The sequence below is a fragment of the Mustela lutreola genome, chromosome 14 (genome assembly GCF_030435805.1).
Source record: "Mustela lutreola isolate mMusLut2 chromosome 14, mMusLut2.pri, whole genome shotgun sequence".
NCBI lineage: Eukaryota > Metazoa > Chordata > Mammalia > Carnivora > Mustelidae > Mustela > Mustela lutreola.
In genome coordinates, this window is record NC_081303.1 from 12,125,645 (window position 1) to 12,141,296 (window position 15,652).

Here is a 15,652-nt window from a genome sequence, read left to right on the forward strand (position 1 = left end):
TCAGCAAATTCTCTTAGCTTTTATTCATCTGAAAATGTCTCAATTTTCTCTTTATTACTGAAGAGTATTTTTGCAAAGCATAGGATCCTGAGTTGATAGTTCTTTTATTTTCAGCATCTGAAAAATATTGTACCACTTTCTTAGGACTCCCCACCTAGTTTTTGACAGGTGGGGATACTCACCACTATACAAACGAGGAAGGACTCCCAAGTTTTTGAGGAGAAATTTGCTATTCTTTTTTTTTTATCTAAGGTGTTGTTTTTATCTGACTGCTTGCAAGGTTTTCTCCTTTTATAGTTTTCTGATGTTTAATGGTGTGTTTTGGCATGGATTACTTTGGGTCTATTCTGTTTGGGATTCATTCATGTGTAGGTTTACGTGCCTTGCTAAATTTGGTATGTTTTTAGACCTTACTTTTTTGAATACTTTTACAGACCTGCCTACTTTCTCTTCTCTTTCTGGGACTCTGATGACATGGATGTTAGATCTTTTGTTACCAGCCCACAAATATTTGAGTCTCTTTTCATTTTTGTTTTCATTCTCTTTTTTCTCTGCTGTTCAAATTGGTCATATCTAGTATTTTATCTCCGATTTCACTGATTCTTTCCTCCAATCCCTGTTGAACCCATCCACCCATATTTCCATTTTATTTATTTCTAAAATTTCCGTTTTGTTTTTTGTAAACTTCTGTTTCTTTGCTGAGACTTCTTGTATTTTTGCCTGGGTCTTCTGTTGTTGATTTATTTAAGATATATTCATAATATCTCAGTGAAACATTTTTGGCATAGCTATTTTAATGTCTTGTCAGATATTTTTTAAAAGATTTTATTTATTTTAGAGAGAGAGTTGAGAGCATGCTAGCCAGGGGAGTGTCAAAGGGCAAGAGAGAGAGACTCTTTCTAAAGATTTATTTATTTATTTGACAGAGAGAGAGAGAGATGATGAGAGAGGGAACAGAAGCAGGGGGAATGAGAGATGAAGAAGCAGGCTTCCCACTGAGCAGGGAGCCTGATACGGGAGTATCAGGGAGTTGACTCCTTGCTGAGCAGAGAGCCCAACTCGGGGCTCGATCCCAGGACCCTGGGATCATGACCTGAGTCACAAGCAGATGCTTAACCACCTGAGCCACCCAGGTGCCCCAGGGAGAGAGAATCTTAAGTGCACAGCCAGACACGAGCCTTGTTCTTATGACTCTGAGATCTTAACTCAGAGCCAAAATCAAGAATCAGACACTTACGAACTGTACCACCCAGGTGCCCTTTGTCAGATGCTATTTCTAGCATCTCTACTATTTCAGTGTCAGCATCTCTTGATTTTCTTTTCTCAATCAAGTTGAGATTCTCCTGTTTCCTGATAGGATGAGTGATTTTCAGTTAGTGACTCTGAATCTTATTTAAACCTTCCATTTTAGCTGGCTTTTCCCAACACCACTCCAGCAGTGGTGGATTGCTAGGTGGAGATAAAAGTTCAGTTTTCCCACTAGGCCTCCCTTGACACCCAAAGAGGGGCTCCCTGTTCTCCCTGGAAGAAGTAGGGTATTCCAGTCCCCCACCTAGTCTCCACTGACACTGTGGTAGGCCTGGCCTTACTACTGTTGGGCAGTGGTGGACATTCTTGCTTCTTCTGACACCATCCCAATGCGGGGACAGTGGAGAAACTCACTGCCATTTGGCGGGGTTTGAAAGTACTGGTTGGTCACATGGTCTCCACTGACACTGCATGTGGGATATGCTTGTTAGCAACCAGTGGAGTTGAATATTCTGGCCCTTTGCCAGTCCTCTCTTCACGGTGTTTTGGGCACCTCATCCTAGCCTTATGGGATTGGAACTCTAACTCCTCACATGTCCTTTGCTGATGGAAGTGGTCATGGGGGCTAGTTGTGTGTGATGTTTAACTTGAGTGGAATAGTTACTTCCTGAAAGTGTCTGTCTTGCTAGTTTGCTCCTTTCCTGGTACTTTGGGTATAAAGTGTAGGTTTTTATTGGGGCATGTTGGCATTTCTGGGTTGCCGGTTTTTTGAGCTCTGTGTCTAGGAAATATGAACCAGAAAGAAAACCCAGGGAACTTCCCACTGTGTTGGTCCAGCATTCCTGACACACCATGTCACATTCCCTTGTCCCTGCCAGTCATCCTTGTCTCTCTAAATTTCAATCTTCTCATGTTTGCTCTATATATGATGTCAGGAGTTTTCATTGCACTTAATGGAAGGAGAGAGAAGTACATCTCTTCCATCTTTCTGGAAGCAGAGGTCCCCTGAGTAAGCTCTTCACATGCAAACCCCATCACATCGCAGCTTCAGCATACATGCTTAGATGTCTTCTGTGGAGCCCCACTGGCTCCAGGATGAGAATAAAGTTTCTCATTTTTTTCCAAGGTCCTTCATTATTGCGCATGTATTTGCCTCTCCAGTTTCTTGTCTTGTTACTACACCTCAGCAGCTAATTCCCGCCATAGTGAGCTACTCTTAGGCCTACTTGATCACCTTCAGAGTTTTTACATACTTTGTGTTGTTTTAACTCTTTTCTTTCTCCAGCCCCTCATTCTTCCTTCCTTCCCTCTTTCCTTCCTCATTTGTTCATTTTTGCTTCTTTGTTTGCTGGAAACATTCTTCACCTGGCCAACTTAGATTCCTCTATAATACATTTTACCACTGACCTAGTTTCTATTTGACTGTTGCTGTACTTCCCTCATCTCACTACTAGACTGTGAAATCTTGAAAGTAGGAACTTTGACCATTTTATTTATTGCTATGTCCAAGTGGTGGAAAAGCATGACACATACAATCCCCCAGTCAATATTTGTTGATAAGTGAGTGACAAAAGTGGAACTTCACTCTTGGAAACCTCTGATTGCTTCCTGGGGTTTCTCTACCTTGTGTATTTACGGGCAGTTCCCAACACACTCGTGCCTTACGTACGAATCAGTGGTGCCTACATGTAGTTACCATTGAACTCCTGTTGTCTGAGATTTCCTTCTTTACTTTACTCCTTCCTTCCCCCTAAACTCATGCTTCTGTGACTGCTCTTCACTTCTGATGACTGAGCTGTTCCCAGGAGCGGGACAGAAGCACTGAAAATGACATTGAGAGAAAGGGAAAATCCTCTTTTTAGTATTCTTCCTTCCCAGCCTCTCTCTTCTTGGCTGTGTGCTGGTCTCTGTGCCCTCCATTGCACTTCATCTCTTCAGTATCATTTGTTCAATTTTAGACCCTTTTTATTTTGGTAAAATGCATGTAACAATTTTTAAATGTACAGATCAGTGGCATTAAACACATTCACATGCTGTGCAGTCATCACCTGCCATCTCCACGGCCTGTCCACGGCCTGTCCTCTTCGAGAACAGAAACTCTCCACCCCTCAAATGCCAGCTCCACATTCCTCCCATCCCCACCCCCTGGCAAGCCCCTGTTCTCCTTTCTGTTTCTCTGAATTTGACCAGGACCTCATTTATGTGCAAACAATATCTGTCGTTTTGTGACTAACCACTTAGCATAGGGTCTTCAAGGTTTATTCATGTCCTAGTTGATGTTAGAATGTCCTTCCTTGGAAAATTGGTCAGCCACATGCAGAAGAATGAAACTGGACCATTTCCTTACACCACACACAAAAATAGACTCAAAATTGATGAAAGAACTCAATGTGAGACAAGAATCTGTCAAAAATCCTTGAGAATGCAGGCAGCAACCTCTTCTCAGTTGCAGCAACTTCTTCCTAGAAACATTGCCAAAGGCAAAGGAAGAAAGGGCAAAATTGAACTATTGGGACTTCATCAAGATAAAAAGCTTTTGCACAACAAAGGAAACAGTAAACAAAACCAAAAGACAACTGACAGAACAGGAGAAGATATTCGCAAATGACAAACCAGATAAAGGCTAGTATCCAAAATCTATAAAGAACTTACCAAACTCAACACCCAAAGAACAAAAAATCAAATCAAGAAGTGGTCAGAAGACATGAACAGACATATCTGCAAAGAAAGACATCCAAATGGCCAACAAACACATGAAGAAGTGCTCCACATTACTCGGCATCAGGGAAATACAAATCAAAACCACAGTGAGAGACCACCTCACACCAGTCAGAATGGCTAAAATTAACAAGTCAGGAGATGACAGATGTTGACGAGGATGTGGAGAAAGGGGAACCCTCCTAAACTGTTGGCAGGAATGCAAGCTCGTTGCAGCCACTCTGGAAAACAGTGTGGAGGTTCCTCAAAAAGTTGAAAATAGAGCTACCCTACGACTCAGCAATCGCACTATTGGGTATTTACCCCAAAGATACAAATGTAGTGTATCTGAGGGGGCACGTGCACTCCAGTGTTAGAGCAGCAGTGTCCACAATAGCCGAACTGTGGAAAGAGCCTTGAGGTCCAACAACAGATGAATGGTTAAAGAAGCTGTGATACACACACACACACACGTGTGTATATATGTTTATCTGTGTATATATATATATATATATATATACACACACATACATATACCTGTGTGTGTGTGTGTATATATATATATATATACAGATATACATACACACACAATGGAATATTATGCAGCCATCAAAAGAAATGAAATCTTACCATTTGCAATGATGCAGCTGGAACTAGAGGGTATTATGCTAAGCAAAATAAGTCAATCAGAGAAAGAGAATTATCATATGATCGCTCTGATATGAGGCATTTGAGAGGCAGGGCAGGGGGCCATGGGGGAAAGGGTGGGAAAAAATGAAACAAGCTGGGCTGGGGAGAGAGAGAAACCATAAGAGACTCTTAATCTCAGGAAAGAAACTGAGAGTTGTTGGGAAGTGGAGGGGAATAGACACTGGGGAGGGTATGTACAATGGTGAATGCTGTGAATTGTGTAAGACTGACAGTTCACAGACCTGTACCCCTGAAGCAAAGAATACATTATATGTTAAAAAAAGATTGTCCTTCCTTAATACAGCATCCTACTGTGTATATGTAAACACTCTGTGTTGTTTATTCATTCATCTGTTGGCCAGTGCTGGGGTGGCTTTCTCCTTTTGTTTGTTGTAAATAATGCTGCTGTGCACATGAGGGTACGTGTCTTTGTTCAAGTCCCTGCTTTCTCTTCTTTTGGGCACATAGCAGGAAGTGGGATTCCTGAATTTATATGGAAATTCTGTGTTTAACATTTTTAAGAATTGCCACCCCCGTTTTCTACAGAGGTCCTACTATTTACATTCCCACGAGCAACGTTCATTTACTCTTAATTCAGTCCGTGAACATTTTTATGGACTTGCTACTCTATACCAAAAATTATAGTAGGCACCAGAGGCGTAGTGGTCAGGCAGAGGGTAATTATCATCTGTGTCTCATTCGTAATTACACCCACGCTGCCTTAAACATTTGACATAAGAGCTAGAGATAAGCATAGGCTCCCTAAGGACTTGCCTGATGAGTGGCCCTGACTATACCTGTGGCTGTTTAAAACAAAATAAAACAAAACAAAACAAAAATCTGTCCAAATCACCTTGTAAATGCTGTTCTTCTAGCTACTTTTTAGGATTTTTTTTTTTAAAGATTTTATTTATTTATTTGACAGACAGAGATCACAAGTAGGCAGAGAGGCAGGCAGAGAGAGAGGGGAGAAAGCAGGCTCCCTGCTGAGCAGAGAGCCCAATGTGGGGCTTGATCCCAGGACCCTGGGATCATGACCTGAACCGAAGGCAGAGGCTTTAACCCACTGAGCCACCCAGGCACCCCTAGCTACTTTTTAAGCCAGATCTTTGTGTGAACAAGTAAGCATCATCAGTGTCTATCTTTTCTTTCCCTATGGCAATGTTTTATAATGTATTTAAACTCCTAGAAAAGTTAATGTTTGTAATTACTTAAAATTTCTTTTTAAAATCTGCTTTTCTCATCACGTTCCAAGCTCCCAAGAGGGCAAGACAGAGTTTCCTTGTGTCAGCTAAATAGATGCTCAATACATACTTGTTGACCATCTGCAGATAAAAATAGAAGTTCTTCCTCTTATTAATGTTTCTCCATGAGAAGAGAAAGGAATGGTTTCTTCCTTCCTAAATAGAAAAGTCACTGTAACCTCTAATGTGCTTTGTATCCCCCTTTGTTTTGTTGCCTCGAGATGGGTGATTTGTTCCTCCATGCTCTGTCTCTTCAGCACCAAACTCTTTCTCTCCTCCCTCTCTCTGTCTGTATCCCACACACACTACATCATGTCAGTAAAGGATGAAAGATAGTGAATGGGGGGGGCAGAAATAGGGGAACCTGTTTTGCCCCATCATGATTCGAAGTCAGATCTCGAAACACCTCAGAAGTTCTGCATTATTTTAGGAGTCAGAATGTAAGGAAGAAGCTGTGGATCAGGACGAGGTGCTTTGATGGTTCTACCCCTACTCCCTGCACTGCATTCCCCCCTTGCAGTTTGCCTGGGCTCCACTCTGAGTGATTCCCCGAGCTCCCGTTTAACCTGTCACACAATGTGCATTTCATTTCTTCTTCATTTATGTCTTGAAGGGTGTTACTCTTGTCTTCCTGACTTGGTCATCTCCTCTAGACAAGAGACTCCATTCTCTTATATGCCACACAGTGCAAAGAAAACTAATTTTCTGTGTGTTAATCCCTTATTAAATCCTCATTGCTAACAGATTGAATCTGGCAGTTGTGCTAGCAACCGTGAGCTAGGAGCCATTTAGTTGGGATGAGCTAACCCCCTTTGCTAGTACTGCTTCTTCTATTTATTCACTAAAACTGGTTTTTAATTAGTTCATCTAAATGCTATGGCTAATCATGGTGCATGAGATATTTTTTGGTAGTCTTGGAGGATTTATTTTTTTTTTAAGATTTTTTGTTTGTTTGTTTATTTGACAGAGCACAAGCAGGGGGAGTGGGAAAGGGGGAAACAGGCTCCCTGCTGAGCAGGGAGCCCCATGTGGCGCTCAACCCCAGGATCTGGGAATCACAATCTGAACCAAAGGCAGACACTTAACCAACTAACCACCCAGGTGCCCTGTCTTTGAGGATTTCTTTCAAAATTTTAATCCAATTCACTCTGTTGTAGTAATGTAAACAATTCCTGCAACTTAGCCATTTTAAGTGGTTGGCCAAAATTCAGTGCATTCTGGATTTTTTAGATTTGGGTTTTTTATCTTTGGGGAATGCAAAATTCCGTGTATATCAAATGCAAGTGTAATGCTTCTCTTCATATGGTAAGATTTTATAAATAATTGAGTTTGTCTTCTCCATTTGGTCTACCTGAAACATGAAAATGTGACATAAAATTTATATATATACCTAACAACTCTGCTGCAAAGCAGCCGAAGCAAAATGGCTGGGATAGAACTGGAATATAACCTACACTGAAGGAAGACAAGAAACCAGCCTTGAAAGTTGTCAAAGCTATCCCGCAGAATCATTTTGCCATAAATTTTATGTGATGCAGACATTTTATGAAACACTGATTTCCTTTTGGTTTCTAACAAAAAGCAGTTGAGATAAGCGAATGACTCAGTAATTTGCAAAAAACTTTAACATGCTAGGGAAGAGCTCTTCAGAGCGCAAGAAAGGAAATGGATATTCTCAGAAGGGATTACAAAACAGGCCATATGAATACTTCATCCTGACATACCTTAACCGTAAAATGGGATTGATGTTAGCCATGTTCACATACTCAATTTTGACACCAAATAATTAGAAATAACAAATTATTGAATTCTAAAAAAAGTTTAAAACTTTAACAGAAAAATATCACTTAAAAATGTTCCAAAGAAATTAGTCAAACAAAATTTCCTACATGAAATGCTAAAATTTGAGAATATGATAAAATATAATTTTCTGAATATGACTACATACCCTATGATCTTTAAGAGTAAACATCCTATGATCCTTTAGTGAAACATTCTTCAAGTGAAACATTTGTTTAGACTATTCAAATTATATTATTAGACAAAATAAAAACTGGTTAAATGAAACTTCGCAGATACTTTTGAAAATTGGTAAAAAACGATCTTATCCCTTAATGTATTTAGACTTTCAAAATACATAAGATAAACAAGCTCTTTAATAAATCTATGAGCTTAGGGCACTAAATATCAGTAAATTATTTTATTTAAGCAATCTAGCACCATTTAGTATATGTTACATTAGTGCATTTTAGTGACTTTTTGACCATGAGACTTACCTATACTCGTGAAATGGTCTTTTCAAAAGGACTGGTATATTTGAAACACTACTTCATTTATTGAAAGCATTCAACTCGGTGTGCAGTATTTTGTGCACCTGTTTCCACACTTGAATTTGCAAGACCTGGGGATCTTGTTCAAATACAGATCTGATTCATTAAGTCTGGGTGGGGCCCAGGATTCTGCATTTCTGACAAGCTTCCAGAGGATGCTAATGCTCCTTGCCTGGAAACAACATGCAGAGTAACAGGGTTGTAAAGAATAGAAAATACCGGGTTCAGAAGTCCACAATGAATGTGTTTAGATTTTTCTGTTTTTATGGGCTTTAGTTCTTTAATTTGCTAATTTACTTTTGATGCCAGGAATATTTTATATCAATTTATTAACATTTATTTAAGCGTGTATCAAAATTAGTGATTTTATTTTGCTTCCTAATACCTCTTCTGAAGTGATAATGTTAAGTATTGTTTGATAACCTTATTTTTCCAGTTGGAAAGGCTGATGCGGGAGTTCTGAGCTTTCGTCTTTCTTCAGATACTGACCTCAGGCTAGATACTCAGTTCCCTAGGCCTTAGTTTCCTCTTCTAGATCAGAGGTTTTCAAACACTTGCTTTCAGAAATCAGAGTATGTGCTTCAGATGAGCACTGGTGAAACAGGGCTGTGGGTCTGCACCCATTACAAGCACAGCCCTCTTACAATAATTTGACGAATATAGGCACACGAACATTAATAAACATCCATAGAAGAATACCATTTTGTCAGTTTGGTTGGCTTTGTTGTTTTTATTACTTTTAAGCTTTTAATTGGTTCTAAAGGTACCTTGTTGGAAGTCTGGTCATCTTTTTCTAATAGAAATGTAAGGCACTTTTGTACGCAGGTTTTGTGCAGCTCCACACTGGCATTAGTTTGCACCGTCTTTACAGTGAACTTGCTAAGCACTTAATTGTTCAGTCATAGTCATAGTGGTATGCGGTGTCCGTAAGCCAAAACCAAATACAGAGTACTTTATTTTTAAATAAAATTGGTAGTGTTGAAACCTTGATTTCAAACATTTGTTTTTATACAAATAGTAAAATAACCACCATCTTCTCTTTTTAGAATCAAGTCACTTAGAACAACAGCTTGAGGAGGCCAACTCTGTGAGGAGAGAGCTAGATGATGCTTTTCGACAAATCAAGGCTTATGAAAAACAAATCAAAACACTACAACAAGAAAGGGAAGAATTAAACAAGGTAAAAATATGTGGATAGATTGTTAAAGCTGCTTTTGAATTCTTAACCTTGTTTAATTTGTATACTGAAAGCTTTCCTAGTAAATTACAGTAACATAAAGTATATTTTGTCTGTAAAATATCGGTTTAAAGATTTAGGAATTATTTTGGTGTATTTCATTTGATTAGTAGCTAGTAATGAGGTAACTTTTATATTCTCAAGATTTTAAAGTTCAGAATCATTTGTTCTTTTGAGAAGTTAATAATCAAAGGACTTAATTAAAAGTAAATGTTGGGCACCTGGGTGGATTAGTTGGTTGGGCAACTGCCTTCGGCTAGGGTCATGATTCTGGAGTCCCCGGATCAAGTCTCAGTCATGATTCTGGAGTCCCCGGATCAAGTCTCACATCGGGCTCCCTGCTCAGTGGGGAATCTGCTGCTCACTCCATCCCTCTGCCTTCTCATGCGTGCTCTCTCTCAATCTCTCTCTCTCTCAAATAAATAAATCTTTAAAGATAAATAAATGTTATTGAAAAATATTAAAAAGAAATAAGTAAATAGTAAGCCATAGTTAGTATCTATGGAAAAATTTAAAATATAGGCGTATTTTCATTGTGATTTGCTGATATGAACATTTTAAAAAGATTAAAATAAAAATCTTTTAGTGTTTTAATTATCTTTTAAAATGTCAGTTTATCTTTCAAAGCATGGATGAACAAGCTAAATTTATTTTCATAAGAACTTTATGTAACACTCAAACAGTATTGTGACCATCAATAAAATTTATTAATGGCAGAGACACTCTAACACATTCAGTAGGGTTCAAATAATATTCAAGCACCAGAAAATACCTGAACCACTCAGTGTATATATTTTGCCTTTCATTAACAAAATAATGTTGGAATTAATACTAGCCAATAAAATAAAGAAATGAGTGGTTTTTGGCGTAGTATAAATTGTATTCAATGATATAATATATAATTGATGATATTAATGAATTTCTTTGGGGGAAGATTTTAAAGTCTTGCTGTCAGTAAAGAAGTCGAGGCAATTAAAAATAAAACCCGGGCACCTGGGTGGCTCAGTGGGTTAAAGCCTCTGCCTTCGGCTTGGGTTGTGGTTCCGGGGTCCTGGGATCGAGCCCCGCATCGGGCTCTCTGCTCGGGGGAAGCCTGCTTCCCCCTCTCTCTCTGCCTGCCTCTCTGCCTACTTGTGATCTCTGTCAAATAAATAAAATCTTTTTTAAAAAAATAAGTAAATAAAACAAATAACCTTTTGCTGAGGAAGCTAATAAAAAGCTAATAAAAAAGACTAACAGAAAAATCTATAAAGATTAAATTGAATTGGTTAGTATATTTTTACTTTTTCTAACATATCATGTATTATTTGTTTATTATTACTTTTTTCTTAATGCAGTTACAAGCAGTGTGGTGTACAGATCTGTTTAAATTCATGGCCAATCTAATAATATTTTGAATTTATAACATGTTCTACTTGTTTAAATAATATTATAGTAATATTAAAATGGTAATCACTGTACCAAATTTTATGTCAATCATTTCCTTAAGGAAAAAATTTTTATTACATATTAGTATGCCTCTAAATAATATATAATAAAATATATATATGTGGTGACAAATGGTAGCTACATTTCTCATGGTAAGCACTGAGTAAAGGATAGAATTGTCTAATCTCTATATTATACATCTGAAACTACTATAACATTGTATGTTAATTACACTTCAGTAAAAATAAATAAAAATGCCAGTGCCAAATACTGAAGATGAGATTATAATCTGATACATTATTTTTGGAAAGCTAATTTGCAGTAAGTATCCAAAGCCTTAAAGTACTGAAATACTTGATAAACTCCATTTGTCAAAATTTAAGAAGATAATCAAACATTCAAAGATTTGCTCACAGAGAAATTTCTCAACACATTGATAAAGGAAAAATATTAGAAACAACTGAAATGCCCAACCCATTCATATGATGGACTAGTGAATAGCCATTGAACTTGCTGGCTAAAGCATTTTTAATGCCATAGGAAATTAAAAAAAAAAATTATATATATATAATTTAGTGTTGCTTTTTTCCGAGCTTTATAAAATGGTATATGCAATTTCTTGTAGTTTTTTTTCCACTCATTATATTTCTAAGATTCATCCAAATAGCCATAAAACATTCATGTAGTTGCTGTATAGTATACCATTATGTGAACACTTCAGAATTTATACCATTCTTTGTGTACAGATACTAAGGTTGCTTATACTTGACAACTACTGTAAATGAATATTCTTGAACATATATACTGATCTGTACACACTTACTTATACAAACATGAGTAGAATAGTTGGGTCATAATTAATGAAAATACTCTATTTTTTATTATAATATACTGATTTATACTTTAACTCCCACCACCTAGTGTATATTCAATAGTACTTCATATTATTAGGTATATTATTTTGTCCAACCTTAGTTGAAATTGATATTTTAGGTCTAGAATGATATTTTGTTATAAGGTCTTAACTTCTCTAATTACTAATGCTGTTGAGTGTCTTACATATGCCCATTTCTCATTTTTATTTCTTTTGTGAAGTGCCTCTCAGTATCCTTTGTATATATTTTTCTCTTGGGTTGTTTGTCTTTTTCTTATTGGTTAGCTAAGAATTCTTGAAAATTTCTATATTAATCTTTTGTCAGTTGTGTATGCTACAGATATCTCCCAGTTAGTGGCTTGTCTTTTCACTTTCTTTATGGGATTTTGAATAACAGAAGTTCTTAGTTTTAATGTAATCAGATTTATCGATCTTTCTTTTTAAAGTTTTGCTTGCATGTGTAAGGAATATGAGGTTAAAAATTCTGTTTTTTTTTTTAAGTGTTCAGTTTTTATTTTGCAGTTTTGAAGTTTGGTCTTTTCATATTTAAATTTTTAATACACTAGAAATTTATTTTTTGTATCATGTGAGATAAAGATCCAATTTCAGTTTTTCCTATGTAGCTAACTACTTACTCATTTACTAAATAACCCATCTTTTCCACAGTGATGTGTGATGTCACCTCTGTCGTATGTTACATTTCCATTTATGGATGAATCTGTATCTCATTCCTTAAAAACTGTGATGGGATTTTTATTAAAATTGCATTAAATTTGTAATTTCAGGAGAATTGACATCATTACAGTATTGAATCTTTAAGTTCTTACTATCCATATTTATGAATATTATTCCAAATGCACATAACAGATTTCAAGAGCAGAGTATAGTATTGTGATATATGTAGAGCAGAAATAACCACATCCCTCCGCTGTGTGCTAATTCTTACCTCTGGGGGCAATGCAATGAGAGCTGGATAGGTAAAACATGACATATATGGGAGTCTGTGTTGTGAGTCAGGGTGTTTATATAAAGAGTGGCGGATGCTTCCTACCGCTGCCCTGCCGTCTCCCGCCCCAATCTCCACCCACCTTTCTGAGAGTCTCCTTGGAAATGTCAAGAGAAGGATCTATAGCTCTGGAATATAGATTAGTCACTCCAGTGGAAAGATAAGCCCAGAGTCTCAAGCTCTTTAAAGAGGATCCCTTCCTGATCCAGGCTCCTCTCCACACCCCTTGCTGAAGCATAAGCACATACATTCAGGAGTTAAATCTCTCTGGAGTTTCTCATTTTAAATTAGACATAAATTACAAGACTTCCTTTTAGTCCAGATTCCAGGTTTCAGTAAAATTTGTTTACAAAGGCCTATCCATAGAAAAATATAGAAATATTTTCTCTAGACTCCCACAGTCCTTCCACAAACATGGTATATCTCTTCATGTCTTTAACATCTTTTAAAATGTTTTTCCATAAACTTTTATCCATGTCTTATTTGCCTTTCTTTAAATTTATTATTCTATTTTTTCAGTGTGATCAAATTTATTGATCGACCATTTAAAATGGTATTTTTAAAATTATATTTTCTTACTGATTTTGTTCCAGCAACATTACTAAATTCTTCTTAATTGTACTAATATATTTGAAATTCTTTATGGTTCTCTGCAAATAATGACAGTTTTGTTTCTTTTTCTGTTTTTTTATGACCTTTCTTATCTTTCCTTGTCTTGCTGTATTAGCTAGAACCCACAGTACAATGTTGAATAGAACTCGTAATAGCAAGCTTCCCTGTCTTATTCCTGATTTCAAAGAAAATGCCTTTACTGGTTGACCACTAATAATGTTTTCTGTAAGTTTTTGGTAAATAATTTTTATCAGGTTAAGAAAGTTATCTTCTGTGTTCCTATTTTGATAATCATTTTTATCAGGAATGGGTATAGGACTTACCTAATATGCTTTTTTGTACACTATTGCAACCAATTTCTAGAAGTTTGTTGATATATATTGTTGTAATTATAGGACTGTTCTTCTTTAGTAACTTGGTTTGGTAAATTACATTGATGAATTTTTTTTCTGATGTTAAACTATTTTTGCATTTCTGGGTTAAACCTAAATTTCCTGTGTATTATATCCTAAACAATAATATGCTAGTATATGTAACACTTACATAATGGCACTGTTTGTTATTATTATTCTCATTTTATAAATGGTGAGACCAAGCACAGAGAAGGTCAAGCGCTCTTGCTTAAGTTCATAGAGCTAGAAAGTGTTGGAGCTGGAATTTCAAATACAAGGAGTCTATCCAGATTTCATGCTTATCTGCTTTGTATGTCACTGGAGTTGATTTGCTAAATTTTTGTTATGTTGGATTTTTTGTTTGCATCAATATGATTGGCTTGTACTTTTTTTCTATTGTTCTGGTGTTTTTACAATGTCAGGGTTATTTTGGTCTCATAGAATGAGTTGGGCAGCATTGCCTCTTTTTCTCTTCTTTATAAAAGTTTGTGTAAGAGTAATGTTTATTCCTTGAAACACTGGAGGAGTCACTTGTGTAACCCTCTGAGTTTGGAAATCCTCTCCCACTGAGGGGATGGGGAAAGTTTTTTAACTATTTATTTAGGTACTTTAATTATTATAGGAGTACTTAGGCATTCTATTTCTTCATGAAACAGTTTTGATAAATTGTATTTCTGTAGGAATTCATTCATTTCAAAAGCTAACAAATTTATTGACAATGTTTTTCATTAGATTCTTTCATTAGCTTTTTAAAATCTCTTCAAGATTTGTAGTTATAACCTTTTTTCTGAATATTATTTCTTTTTGCATTTATTCTTCTCTCTTTGTTTGATCTCACCAGATACTTGCCTGTTTTATTATTTTTCTCAAAGAACCAACTTTTGTCTTTGTTGTTGTTCCTTATTCTGACATTTCTGTTTCATTAGTTTATGTCCTGATTTTTATTATCCTCTCATATTGGCAGAAGCATTAATGTGTTCTGACTCTTTTTATGCAAAATTTCATTGAATTTATCTTTTTTGTTGTTTCAATACAAGGATTTCAAGTTATAAATCTCCCCTTAAGTAAACCTTTTACTGAAGCCTCAAGTTTTAATATATGTACTAAAGACTTTCATTGTTTTTGTTATTTTCATCTTGTTTTTAGTTCTAAATATTTTAATATTCTTTCACTTTTCTCCTTGACCAGTGAGTTATTATGGAATTTAGCCTTTTTATTTTTGATTTCTGTTTAAAAGTGATGATATTAGAGAACTTGATCTTTAATATGTTCTTTGAAATCTGCTGAGACTTATTTCATGGCCTAGACAGATTGTTACATTTTCCATTATTTATTTATTTATTATTATTATTTTTTAAAGATTTTATTTTTAAATAATCTCTATACCCAACATGGGACTTGAACTTGCAAACCCTGATGAGGAGTCATATACTCTACCAACCAAGCCAGCCAGGTGCCCCATTTTTTAATGTTCACTATGTGCTTGAAAAGAATGTATGTTGCAATATTGGGTGCAGCTTCTACATATAATGCTTGATCATCCTCTCTATATTCACTATTTTTAAATTGCTCAGTTTATCAATGATCATCAAATCGAAATTTCTCATTATAGTCATACCAATTTTTCTATGATGTTCTTACAATTTCTTTGTAATCTATTTTGAGTCTATCTTGTGGAAAGCATAAAAGTTTAGAATAGCATTTCTTTCTAGTGTTGAATTTATCATTGTGTGGGACATTCTCTATCATTAATACTTTTTCTATTAAAATCTAGATATTATTTTTTGATTTGGTATAACAAACTTCGCCCTTTTATATTTGTTTTGACTATCAATGTATATAGACAAGTTTCTATCAAATTTCTGCTTTATATTTGTCATGCTTTTTTTTTGTG

At 36.1% G+C, this 15,652-nt stretch overlaps 1 protein-coding gene across 16 annotated transcripts in view; it reads left to right on the forward strand.

Annotated features, from left to right (window-relative positions):
• Positions 1-15,652, forward strand: part of CDC42BPA (CDC42 binding protein kinase alpha) — a 336,405-nt gene that overhangs the window by 204,395 nt on the left and 116,358 nt on the right. For all 16 annotated transcript variants that reach the window (XM_059145519.1, XM_059145527.1, XM_059145524.1 and 13 more), the window contains exon 12: positions 9,256-9,389. In XM_059145519.1, coding sequence (XP_059001502.1) covers positions 9,256-9,389 — 134 coding nt within the window. The remainder of the gene's footprint in view (positions 1-9,255; positions 9,390-15,652) is intronic.